This window comes from Hemiscyllium ocellatum, chromosome 15, assembly GCF_020745735.1.
Source record: "Hemiscyllium ocellatum isolate sHemOce1 chromosome 15, sHemOce1.pat.X.cur, whole genome shotgun sequence".
In the NCBI taxonomy this organism is placed as follows: Eukaryota; Metazoa; Chordata; class Chondrichthyes; order Orectolobiformes; family Hemiscylliidae; genus Hemiscyllium; species Hemiscyllium ocellatum.
In genome coordinates, this window is record NC_083415.1 from 34,034,866 (window position 1) to 34,048,739 (window position 13,874).

Below are 13,874 nucleotides of genomic sequence, written 5' to 3' on the forward strand. Positions count from 1 at the left end.
TGATCTCCAGCATCTGCAGACCTCACTTTCTCCCCTCATAATTTTATACAGGTTTACAAAATCATGAGGGGCATGGATAGGGTAAATGGACAAAGTCTTTTCCCTGTGGTCGGGGAATCCAGAACTAGAGAGCATAGGTTTAGGGTGAGAGGAGAAGGATATAAAAGAGACCTACAGAGCAATGTTTTCACACAGAGGGTGGTACGTGTATGGAATGAGCTGCCAGAGGAAGTGGTGGAGGCTGGTACAAGTGCAACATTTAACAGGCATTTGGATGGATATATGAATAGGAAGGGTTTGGAGGGATATGGGCCAGGTGCTGGTAGGCGGGACTAGATTGGGTTGGGATATCTGGTCGGCATGGACGGGTTGGACGGAAGGGTCTGTTTCCATGCTGTACATCTCTATGACTCTAAACTCTCTTCCTTAATCTTATTTTCCTTCCTGTAAAATGTTTTAAATAAATCATGATCTGCAGTTTGCGCCTCAGTGAGGCTATTTTCCAATATGTTCGGTTGAAGATCCTCATTGTTGAAGACACCACATTAAAATAAATGTTGACTAAGTAGAAATCTTCACTGACAAGATATGAAAAACGTGTCCACAACTGTATGCAAACTGAACAGTGAAAATTCTTCCCTCATCGCTGAAAGCAAGAAATGAGCTACAGTTGGTGCATATATTGTTTGAGTTTACATTTCATCCCTTGTGCATGCCTGCCTTTTTGTGAGGTATATAACTAACAGTTGTCTGAATAAAAATGAGAATGATCCAACGCATTTATATGCAATTCGAGCAACAGTACTTTGCACGAAAGAGATACCCCATGATATGCAAACTACCTTATTGTTAGACAAGTTGTGTCACTGGCATTGGCTTTGCAAAAATAAATTGGAGATCTGATTAAATGTAGTGCAATTCCAAAAGCCCCTTGTATATATTCTTTACCTTTGAGTACATCACAAATATTTTGATAGGTATTTGTAGAAGCATTTGCCTCATATCAGGACTCTTAATTTTGTGTATCTACTCTGGATTCCCTGGTCATACATTATCTTGTGTACATTTTTATCCCTTTTTTTGTATTGTTAAACTGTTTTGATCATTTTCCCTTTCTTATGAGTGAACCACCTCTGCCTGCCCCTGTAACTGCACTGAATCTACACAACCAACTGGCTCCACTATAGCCTCCAATCCACTATATTTGAATGGGCATTTACACCTATCCCTTTCTCTAATATAGGCCCAGTGTGTTCTTTTTTTCTGAAGTCTTCTCCCAACCCCGCCTCCACACAGCACTTTCTATCTGGAAGTATCTCATATCAGAGTGCTGCTTTCCCAAGTCAGGTACATTGCGGTTTAGATGCAGTGCGTAGTTGTCCTCCTCTGCACCAACAATGTGTCTCAGTTCCAACTTCATATTTTCAATCTATTAGCCTGTAGGCTCTGAATACAGTTGCCAAATTAGCAAACTCACTAAGTTACACAGTTACTCATAAGTTACATAGAGAATGAGATAAGGTCTGCCCAAACTTTCATCATAATTAATTCCCAACACCAGCATGAGATGCTCTTCCTGAAAGGCCCAGTTGGATCGGAAAGCATGTTGCAGTCATGAAAAAAAAAAGCGCCTTATCTACTATATAACGCTAACTTCTAAACTCTAGATATTTTCACAGGATATACTGTTGACCAAAAAGGGCAGACAGCTTTGCTTCAAGGAGTACAATGCTCCTGAAACAAAACCTCTTTCTGTGCAGACTATAAATTTATTTTGATTCATAGTTATTACTATAGTGTTTCCCTTTCCTTGAACACAATTTCAGTATCAACCGTAAATATTGCTTAATGTTTAAGCCAATATAGTATTTGAAATCCTTACTTGCTACTGGGTATTCATGTTCCAGCTGTCTAAAATAGAATGTTACATTATCCAGATCAGACAAGGCGACCTTGGTGTCTTCCAGCATGATGCGCTCATCTTTCTGTGCAGGAGTAAAATGATAATTAGTAATTCCAGCACACTGAAATAAACAGCATGAAATATCCAGCCTCCAGAAGCAGTAGAAGATAACGCAGCTGGCTTTGCATCCATCATTGCTTCAGTAAATTCCTCTCACATATTATCTTACTTGGTGCAATTCTAACAAAAAAAAAATACATCCATTACATTGTTATAAAAAGGATCTTGAGATCACGCAACGAGTGATGTGCGAAGGAAATGAATCTTGTGATCTACGTATTGGACAACTTCAGAGATTCCATCTCATGTATCAGTCGGTAGTATTTTGTCATTAGATTTGAAAGGAGCTCATTTCTGCCTCTAGCAAGAGAAATTGTTGAAACAGTAAATCTTTGTGTCTCTTTTCAAATGAACACAATTAGCGAGGGTTTGAGATCCCACAAGTAAGGAGAAGAGTTGCAAAGAGGTACAGTGTTGGCATGGTTACAGTGGTGGCTTTTGGTTCACACACCAAAAGAGTGAAACCTAAATTGACTTTCCAGAGGAAATCGGTTACTGCGCGAACACACCAGCATCGGGGCCTTCAAGAGTTTCTTTGCATAAAATATCTGCTTAATACAACTTTATAAAGACAGCAAAATAGTGCAAAAAAATTCAACACATTATTTCCGTGAAAACGGTGAACACAGAACGCGAGCCCCTGGATGTCAAATAACAAAGTAGAATAATTATTTTCTACTTGAAATATGCCAACTCAGCTGCATTCCCCAATCAATAGCAACAAATTTCACCAGTAATTTTTCAATTTGAAAAGTTTTAATAACTTACTTGCAATTTCAAATTTGTCTGGATTCTTGCACTTCTAAAACAAAATGGGCAATTCCCTAAACCTAATAGAGAATTTTTGTACATATGGTTTAGTAGACACCAAGTTAAAATTTGTAAACTTAAGCATATTCACTTACCACACTTGGAGAGAGCAGAGACTGAAAATTGAGCAGGACCCCAGTAACAGCTATCTGCTCAAGCCACTTTTTGCTGGCTTCCTTGCTCTCCTCTTCATATTCGCCATTGTTATTATACCGGTGGTTCAAAGCAGCCAACAACTGCTCTGAAAAGCTACAGATGGCTGCTACTAGGCTTTGACAAAAGAGGACATCGCGGCGTAATTGTAACTCCAGATCTGTAGGGAAGAGTAAAATAGTGAATCGTCAGAGAAAGGAACCTAAATGAGTGGAACAGTGAACAGCTAATGTATTTGGATTTTTTTACATTGGAATGCAAAAACCTATTATGGCTATGGGCAAAATTATACCCCAGCTAGAGGCCTTGCAATGATACTTGTGAAAAGAGAGAGCCAGAGGGAGAGGTACTGAAAGAGAACTAAGAGAGAACAGAAATATTTCGGATATCTTACAAAATATCTTTGATAACAGCACCTCTGCACCTGCTCATAAATCAATTGCTCTCAAATGGAACCCCAGCAACACACCATGACAAAGGTTCCAGTGCCAACAGGAACTAAAAATAAATTACATTATCAAATCCAAAACACTCTGCAAGTTGCAAACGTTGGTGTGTATATCATAAGGAAAAGCATCAAACCTGAATCAAATGAATGAATAACTGAGGGACATTCATTAATAACACAGCTTGGAATGTTCATAAATTTAATTATTTGTACCACAAAAATGTTTGAAAAGTAGGTTTAAAATTCTTTACCTTCTGCTTAACTAGAGAAGTGTAATCTGACCTCAAAGATTCTGGTTCAATTCTTTACAAATCAAACTTTGCCTTGCCAAAACAAGTAAGTAGAACCAAAATAGATACTGGGCTATACAAATAACCTAAAGTAAAGCATCCGTGACAGAAAAATAAATCCCATCATGAAAGGCCAAAATGATACAAGGATCACTATACCATACAAGCAACCTTATTGCAAGTAATAAATGAAATAAAAGTGGGCCAGATTTGGTAGTCAGTGGAAAAGTAAAGGTACTCGTTGGCTTCAAAAAAATATGGCACAGAGTGATCTTGCATTCTATTTGCCAAGAATTTGACCTCCCTTGTTGTGAAATGCATTATTTGGTAGCTTAATGAGAATTCCCAACATCGAGTTTCAGTGATATCTACAAGAAATCAAAACTCCTAGTCACCTTAAAAGAATCTCAGACAGCCAACCAAGAAATGAAATGAAAATTTTAAATAATTAAATCACTTTGTAAAGATCTTATTAAATTCAGAATAAAGACTGGAATATACATTTGGATTGTGTTAGAAAATGTGGAATGAAACATAAAAATAAACTGAATTATTTTGAAAGGATAGACATGAATCAAACGGAAGATATTTAACATTTTAAAAAATAATTGACAATTGTTCGGCATTAAATCATAGAATAACCATCACTGTTGAGCCTTGTCTAGTGAAGTGAAACAGGAGTTTCTAATAGAAAAGGCTTGTTATATCATTGACTTAATGGATTTCTGCCTTTATTGGGAGGATTGAGATGAGTGTGAGAGGGTTGGGTAGTTCCAGAGTGCACTCTGAGGCAGAACAGTGAATTACAAAGCACAACTTCAGAATTTTTAAGTGTACTAAAATACTGCACTGAGATGAGATTCAAAGAGGTTATATTGGAAAATGCTGACAGTCAACCATCGTCAACATTCCAATATTACATTTTTGACAAAAGCACAAAATCACGGGCTAGCATGAGCAATAATTCCATCACATACACTGATCATTGATCTCATGATGTAAACAATAAGACTGAATCTCATCTGCATTGATACAACAGAGCACAAAGTAAAATTCAGCTGGTCACTTCACAAGTCCAAGCTCACTTGACTGAAGCTAGAAATACGCTATCAAAATTTAAGACGAAATGTCTTTTGAAAAGTTTTCATAACTACATCTTAACTTGTCATACAAGCAAACTAAAAAGGGAACATGCAAGTGCAATTTCATTTCTGAAGTCCCAAATCCATTAAAAATTCCAGCATAAAATTTTATTTTTGTGACATGTTTTCACACAAGCCAGAGAGGAATGCTGACTTGTTGTTCCAAGTGGGTGATGCAATTTTACTGCATAATTACAACGAGTCACTTTTTAAGTGGTAAATAATTCCCTTCAGAGTGTTCCTCCAAAGAATAGTGCTGTACACTGAAATTAAAGGAGTTCATTTGCTATCGAGAGATAATAGCTGAAAATATACAGCAAGTTATAATATCTGGACCACAACCAAATTAACTCACCATTCTGTTGTTACTTTGATATTTAAATTGCAAGGCTTTTATCATAAATATTTTACCAATAACTGTGATACTTTGTTCTCAAATTAAATATATCTTACAGCTGTAACATTTAGTTTCATTCAAATATGGTATATAGAAGTATAGAGTAATACATAAATTTCTCCTCTCTGCCCCTTCTAGCTTAACATGTCTTACCTGTGCAATGGAGGAGAGCTAAAAGCAATTGATTTTTTCCATCTGTGGAAGCAATTGGAGAGATTACCAAAATGTCAGTATTTTCACCTCATGATGAAAAAAGATTTTAAATGAATCTTTACTTTAAGGATCGAAATAGCATAAGACATTAAAAAATTGCTCAATCTGGAATGATGCTGCAAGATGAAGTGCAGTGTACAGGTCAAGCCAGCAAAGAGGGCTCTGGAGCTAACTGGATGAAGATAGAGATCAGGGAATGAGAAGACTGAAGCAGCATATGGGAAGGAAGAACAGAGGAAGGGAAAATGTTAGTGAAGACAAATGAGAGGTGGAGGAGGAAGAAGATGAGTTACACTGGAGAAAGGAAGAAGGGAGCAGACAATAGATGAACATGGGGAATGGATATGAGGAGGTGAGAGAGGCATAATAGACAGGAAAGTGTTTCGATTACATTTGGAGAATAAGCACAGGGATTACTACAGGAGCAGAGGAAATACAGAAAGAAAGGACTTATTCAGGAGCCAAGTGATGAGTCACAATCTGGCAGTTGAGAACTGTTTTTCTCTTCGTACATTAAAAACTCATGTCAAACTTATGTCATGAAAAAGAAGATTGTGACACAAACACTTTTCAGAGATGTATGTGTGACCTTGTAATTCTTGTGGCCTTTCAAACTTGAGCCTTTTACTCAAGTAATTCAAGCAAAATGATATTTAAAAAGTGTCTCTAAAACTCTGGAAAAGTGTCAAAACTGCTGGAATCATGTCATCTCATTTGATGGTATGAACTAGTGGAAATGTCTGCAATATATTTGATTCCATTGTAGCCAACCTGTGTTTTTTTTGCCAATTTATTCTTTCATGAATATTTGTGTTCTGTTAATCAGCAATGCAATTGAGAAAACTGCGTTAAAAGATAAGTCAATAACAAAATTATGGACCACAATTTACAAGTACACTGAAATATTACAGACATATTGAGAGCATCTTCTCTTAGCTCCAGTGCAGGAACAAAACTTTCAAGATAACCATCTTAAGACATAAATGAATGTACCATCCAATGCAATATCTCACATTGCAAACATGGGAAATTAAAAGTCTCAAAATATAGCTTGTGCTCCAAAACATGTGACATTACTTCTCTAACTAACTCTGTATTAGTTTTAAATTTCATGTATAAAACTTTCACAAAATTATACCACTTCATTTTTAGCTCTGTGAGAAGTCCACAAGCATGACCATTATAAACACAGGTTGCTACCTCATGGAGATCTGAGTAATTAAAATCCATACAATTCCTACAATGTGTAAAACCCATCTCTGGTTAGAAACTGTAAATATCTAATGATATATTGCAAGCGTGTAGAATATATTTTTACTTTAGAAATCACCAGCCTGTTTAGTGATACAGCGTGAAATGCTGGTTTGAAAAAAATAATTTAAATATCTGAAAACACGAATTCTCAGACATGAATTACATTTAAAGAGTACTTTTTGAAATGCGTCTTTTCAATATTTAAATAATTAATTTAAAAATCACACAACACCAGGTTATAGTCCAACAGGTTTAATTGGAAGCACACTAGCTTTCGGAACGATGCTCCTTCATCAGGTGATAGCGGAGGGCTCGATCGTAACACAGCTAACCCGAGATTGCAACTTTAAAAAAAAGGTTTTGAGATTTACACATGAAAGAAGTGAAACTATCACTGCATTCTAACAGATGAAAGGCTTAACAGAAATCAATCTTTCAATGTATAATTTCAGTTACATCACACTGCAAATTTTTGCTATAAATTCTGTGTTACGATCGAGCCCTCCACTATCACCTGATGAAGGAGCGTCGCTCCGAAAGCTAGTGTGCTTCTAATTAAACCTGTTGGACGATAACCTGATGTTGTCAGATTTTTAACTTTGTACACCCCAGTCCAACACCGGCATCTCCAAAATCATAAATAATTAATGCCATGGATTTCTGCCTGTGAATGCCAGAGATAATATATTTGTTTTATTGGGGTTAACTACAAGAGAAAGAAATAGATCTATAGTTTAACTGAAGTAAAAGGACACTGGCTAGCAATGATTTCTAGTGTTGTAATTGTTATTATTCAATCAAAACCTGAAAACGTTTGAATGGAAGTAATCATTATTTCTTTAAATAATAAATCCACAAATGTTAAGAGAGAATTTTCCCTAAATCACATCTACATTGCATCTCAAGTATTTAAAGTACAGAAAATTACACAATGTATGCATGTCCCTCAGTGTTGCCGAAATAATTTCACTTTAAGTCAGTCTTCAAATTTGTTCCCTTCCAGGAAAGTTCTAAGTTGGCAAGAACTCAATGAACCACATTTAGAATTATAATTAAATCCAAAAGCGGCCTGCAGATTTTATTCCATCTGTTAAATCATTTAAAGCACAAAGCATCACAGGGCACCAGGCAGTAATGATTTGAGTGGGTCTGCATTTCCACTAAAGTCTATTCCAACTTAGTTCTGACTGAAGTCAAACAGATCTTTTTGTATGGAACACAAAAATCAATATACTTCCTCATATTATGATCGAGTTACAATAAAAAATGGTGTAAAAAAATTGTTTACATAACTACTACCCATTAATTTTCAACAGTTGTACAACATGCTGAAAGGTGACTCAAAGAAGAAACAGTCTCAGTAATTCACATTAAATATACGACTAACCTTCTACATATTCCTGTACATTGTCCACTAAGGCATTGATCGAACAAGGCAAATTCCAGGGGTCTTCCTGAACATTTGTTTGGATTATACTTCGACATCTTATGTTTTGGTCAACTTTCTGTCGAAATTCTAAGGAAAGATTCTAGGAGTTAGGTGATCAAAATCTCAGTATTGAAATCTATAAGCATTTCAATGATAACTACACATGGTGAAGAGCATATGATTTAATAGTACTAATAGTACATTGCCAATCATGTGTGATTGAACATACAGATTTTATGCCAATATTTCCTATATATAACACTTCTAGGAAAAGGATACAGTTAAATGTAACAGCAGTTTAGATCCAAAATAGCTATGGATCAAAAATAGTCAAAAGACACATTAGGGAAGGAGGAGCTATGACAGACGCTAAACCAAGAAATGGATCTTGTAAATAAAAATATATAGACATGCCTTAGTATAAGTAGCTCTCATTAGGAATGAAAACATTGAATATTTTTACAATTAAAATCTTAACACAAGATAATACCAAAAAATAAAAACAAATGTAACATAAAACTTCTACTTAAGTACAGCTCTGTGCTTAACCAATGCTAGTGAATGAATATTAATTTCTGCAGACACCAACCTCATCAAAAAGCACTGATGGCAAGAACCAGTTTTACTTAGTATTAAAAACAAATTGTTTTGTCCTGTTGAGAAAAATCAGTATTGAAGACAATTAGATAATTTGAGATCATATGGGAGGACAATTGTGGAAACGGTACTAATCAAAACCTGTGCAGGATCGAAAGCTTTGGGTCGGTAAAATTCATGGTTTAAGATTGCTCTCCATATTTTAGAATGGCTACCTGTTATTGAACATGACTTTTGTCACCAAATAGGGACTTCCATAACATTTCAACAGCATTAATCAAATAATTCAAGTAGGTACATCGCTGAACTGCTTCCTGGGAGCTTCCTGTTCATGGTTTGCAACTCACTAAGTGCTGTACACAAACGAACAAGTAAATGATAGCCAACTACAGTGATTGAGGAGAATGATCATTAATGTAGCACCTTTTAGAAATATAGACGCAATTAGTACTTAAATCTTTTTTACCTTGTACGTTGTATTCTGTACTAATGCCATCTGTCTCTTCAAACGCCTTGTTCATAACTGACCCCTTGAGGAGTGCATCAATGGAATCCACCTGTAATAATTCATTGAGCATCTCAAACTCTTTTCAATTTCCAATACTTGGTTTCTGTGCTTTATTTCACAAGCTTTGTACAGCAAATACTAACACTGATCACTCATTGTGTGGCTCATAGTCGGAGAGAGGTAACATTGTTGGAAAAGGATACTAGGTTATTGAAGTGGACAAATAAGCTGCTGATAGCATTTAAAAGGAGTTTCCAAGAATTACAGAAATGTATTGTTGATTGAAATTCTTCCTAGTTGCTTCAGATAAATGGGTACATTCATTCTTTTCTCCTTTTACTAAATACCTGTCATTTCAATATGAATATGATGTGGAGGTGCCAGTGTTGGACTGGAGTGGACAAGATCAGAAGTCACATGACATCAGGTTATACTGCAACAGGTTTATTTAAAAGCACAAGCTTTTGGAGTACTGCTCCTTTATCAGGTGAAGTCTGACAAAGGATCAGTGCTCCGAAAGCTTGTGATTTCAAATAAACCTGTTGTACTATAACCTGATGTTGTGTGACTTTTGACCTTGTCAATATGAATAAGTAGCTCTTTATTGTTAATTTAGAGTATTGCTTAAATGGGAAAAGCCAAAAATGACTGAAAGCTAAAGAAAAGATGCACTGGATAACCTTCAAATGAATTTGCATCAATTTGAATTTATATCACTCCAAATGTCTCAAAAAGCTACACTATCAGAACAGTCTATCGAAATATACCTACTTGAATCCAGACCATTTACCCCTCTAAACGTAATGATTTCTGTTATATTTCTAGAACATATTACACGTTGCATTAAGCATTGATCACTTCAGCAATGAATTCAATTGGTGTTAAGTATTTACAAACATACATTGCAAAATATACACATCCCTGCCATTCCCACTGTAATTTTTGTCTACGTACCTGTATTAGACAGTGATTAACTCCTGAGAAATGCCAACTGTAATTCCAACAAATTGTCTAGCTATTTCCACTGCCCAAAGTGTGTGTGGAGGCAATATCTCAGTTCTTATTTATTCGTCTATTTGTTTGGAAAAAATGTTTTTTTTTGACTCAGGGCCAAATGCATTACATATTTGGAGGGATTTGCACAGCAAGGCCTATGGAAAATAAAGAACATGAAAGCATGGGAAGGGTGAAAGAATAAAGACCACTGGCGATCTGTGGTTGTGGAAGGCAGGATGGGATAAGAATAGTGAAATGCTCTTACACCAATTAGCAGAGTATGCTTAAGGCTGAAAGGTCACTATGGCGAGATGAGATAACACAAGTAATAAAGCAAGTTTCTCTGTTAAGTATTATTATGACAGGATTGGGACAATAAATATTTGGGACATGACATTATAATATCTAATTAATAGTTAGTCAAGTCAGCTTGAGACAGGAGACTATTGGAACAGATGGAATAGCTAAATATCTATCAAGACAGGTGAGTCTGAAATGGAAGATCACTGTAGCAGAGTTAGCAATAAATATCTAACCGTGACATTAGAATAACATTAAGTAGAATGTACAACTAAAGAGATAATGGGAACTAACATCACTGGTTTATTGTGTAGCTAGAGTGAGGTACTTTGCTTAATATAGTTGGACATGCTGATAAGCCAACAGAAACATAATAAAAAAAAAATAAAAATCCACGGACCCTGTGGTTCGTGAGCATTTGAGAACCTGCTTTCTCAGTGTCATGGTTTTTGTTTGCAAATAAAAGACCTACTTCTTGAGGAACTCTCTGCGTCTCCTGGTGATTCTCTATAGTTTCTCTACAACAGACCTAGTGAGATTTCTCATTACATTATCCCAATTTACCTCACTACCTACCTATGGCATCCTTTGCATTTGATTCTATCCCCATCCTACTACGCACCATTCCCAGAACAACTTACCACTTAGTGGATATGTACTGTAAGATCAGCATTCCTTGCACCCATGCCAACTATAAAGGTCCATTGTGCATCCAAACAAGTCAGAATTGTTACTTACAATACTTACTGAGATTTGTCCTAGACTTTGCAGATGAGCAGAAACTGGCACCCTGCATTGCAGGCAGAAACATGGAGTTCCTACTGTATGGGGTGACGCAGACATGGGACAACATCCTCAACCCCAGGACCAACAGTGGAGGCCACAATACGAGACCATACCAGCCAGTCAGAGGTTCTCACCCAGGTCAGTGCTATCTCATCGTACGCAAGGATGCACAGCAAAGTTGAAAGAAAGATTCTGGATAATCCAAGATGGAGGACGGGAAACATTTCTGGCTGTAAGAGCTGCTCCTTTTTTTGAGGTCTTTTAGGTGTTGGAGGTAATTTCCTCGAATTCCAGGAGCAGCAATTACTATTTTATATGCTGTTGCATTGTTTTGCAGAGAAAGGAAGCATATGGTGAGGACAGTGCAAGAGAGAGAGAGAGAGAGAGAGCGAGCGAGAGCTTGAGCAGTTACCACCTTTGCTGTTTGAATTAGTGTATCACTGGACATCAGAGTGCATCTGGGAAAATTAACAAACAGTGAATTTCACAACTAAACTTAGAGGAACTGCTGGGTGAAGTTCACAGCACAGAATCAGATAAGTTAATTATTGTTTTAAGTCAGTCCAAGAGAAAGGCTGCAGTAGTGAGTAGAGCGGATTCTTTCTTGATTATATATTTTTGGAGATAAGTCTCTTGATTAAACTTAAAATATAAGCCATAGCTATTAATTTAACCTGGGGCAGTGTTTGTAGAGGAATAAGACGGTGTTATTTTCTGGGTCTGTAGATTGTGAAGGAGCAAAAATGGCCTTTGCAGTGATATGTATTTCTTGTCAGATGTGGGAGTTTAAAGAGAGTTTAAGGGTCACTGTGGATTACATCTGCCATAAATGCTGTTGGACGCAAATCTTATCAGATCAAGTGGATAGGTTGGAGAGACAGATAGAAGCGATGAGGAATTTGCAATAGCAAGAGTACGTGGTGGATGGCAGTTATAAGAAGGGGGAATGTATCAGATACAGTCACATAGATGGGTTAACTCCAGGAAGGGTGAGAGAGGTTGGCACCTAGGGCAGGAGTCTTTTGTGGATATAATGTTTTGGAAAATGTAGTGGGTGATGGATTTTCAGGGAAATGTAGCATGAACAGCCAAGTTTCTGGCTCTAATGCAACGATGGGTACATCGGCTTCCAAGAGATCAATTGTGTTAGGGGATTCTGTAGTCCGAGGTACAGACAGATGTTTTTGCGGCCAGCAGAAAAATAGCAGAATGGTGTGTTGTTTCCCTGGTGCCAGGATCAAGGATGTTTCAGAGAGGGTGCAGAATGTTCTCATGGGGGGCCAGCAAGAGGTCATTGTCCACATTGGAACCAACGACATTGGAAGGGAAAAGGTTGAGACTCTGATGGGAGATTAGAGAGAGTTAGGCAAAAATTTAAAAAGGAGGTCCTGAAGGGTAGTGATATCTGGATTACTCCCAGTGCTACGAGCTAGTGAGGGCAGGAATAGGAGGCTAGAGCAAATGAATGCATGGCTGAGGAGCTGGTGTATGGGAGAGGATTCACATTTTTGGATCATTGGAATCTCTTTTGGGGTAGAAGTGACCTGTACAAGAAGGACGGATTGCACCTAAATTGAAAGGAGACTAATATACTGGCGGGGAAATTTGCGAAAACTGCTTGGGAGGATTTAAACTTGCAAGGTGGGGGGGTGTGACCCAGGGAGATAGTGTGGAAAGAGATCGATCTGAGATGGGTACAGCTGAGAACAGAAGTGAGTCAAACAGTGAGGGCAGGCTGGGACAAGGGGAGGACTAATAAATTAAAACTGCATTTATTTCAATTCAAGGGGCCTAACAGGGAAGGCAGATGAACTCAGGGCATGGTTAGAAACATGGGACTGGGATATCATAGCAATTAAGGAAACATGGTTCAGGGATGGGCAGGACTGGCAGCTTAATGTTCCAGGATACAAATGCTATAGGAAGGATAGAAAAGGAGGCAAGAGAGAAGGGGGATTGGCATTTTTGATAAGGGATAGCATTACAGCTGTGCTGAGTGAGGACATTCCTGGAAATACATCCAGGGAAGTTATGTGGGTGGAACTGAGAAATGAGAAAGGGACGATCACCTTATTGGGATTGTATTATAGACCCCCCAGTAGTCAGAGGGAAATTGAGAAACAAACTTGTAAGGAGATCTCAGCTATCCGTAAGAATAATAGGGTAGTTATGGTAGGGGATTTTAATTTTCCAAACATTGACTGGGACTGCCATAGTGATAAAGGTTTAGATGGAGAGGAATTTCTTAAGTGTGTACAGGACAATTTTCTGATTCAGTAGGTGGATGTACCTACTAGAGAAGGTGCTAAACCTCACCTACTCTTGGGAATTAAGGCAGGGCAGGTGACTGAGGTTTCAGTGGGGGAGCACTTTGGGGCCAGTGACCATAATTCTATTCGTTTTAAAATATCGATGGAAAAGGATAGACCAGATCTAAAAGTTGAAGTTCTAAATTGGAGAAAGGCCAATTTTGACAGTATTAGGCAGGAACTTTCGAAAGCTGATTGGAGGCAGATGTTCGCAGGTAA

The 13,874-nt window shown here is 37.4% G+C and overlaps 1 protein-coding gene across 2 annotated transcripts in view; it reads right to left on the minus strand.

Annotated features, from left to right (window-relative positions):
- The window catches only part of prex1 (phosphatidylinositol-3,4,5-trisphosphate-dependent Rac exchange factor 1), a 223,134-nt gene that overhangs the window by 17,952 nt on the left and 191,308 nt on the right, over positions 1 to 13,874 (minus strand). The window contains exons 29-33 of one of the 2 annotated variants that reach the window (XM_060836352.1): positions 9,223 to 9,313; positions 8,118 to 8,246; positions 5,417 to 5,458; positions 2,929 to 3,146; positions 1,883 to 1,985 (exon numbers count right to left, since the gene is read on the minus strand). In XM_060836352.1, coding sequence (XP_060692335.1) covers positions 1,883 to 1,985; positions 2,929 to 3,146; positions 5,417 to 5,458; positions 8,118 to 8,246; positions 9,223 to 9,313 — 583 coding nt within the window. The remainder of the gene's footprint in view (positions 1 to 1,882; positions 1,986 to 2,928; positions 3,147 to 5,416; positions 5,459 to 8,117; positions 8,247 to 9,222; positions 9,314 to 13,874) is intronic. The other variant, XM_060836353.1, reaches the window with a different exon arrangement.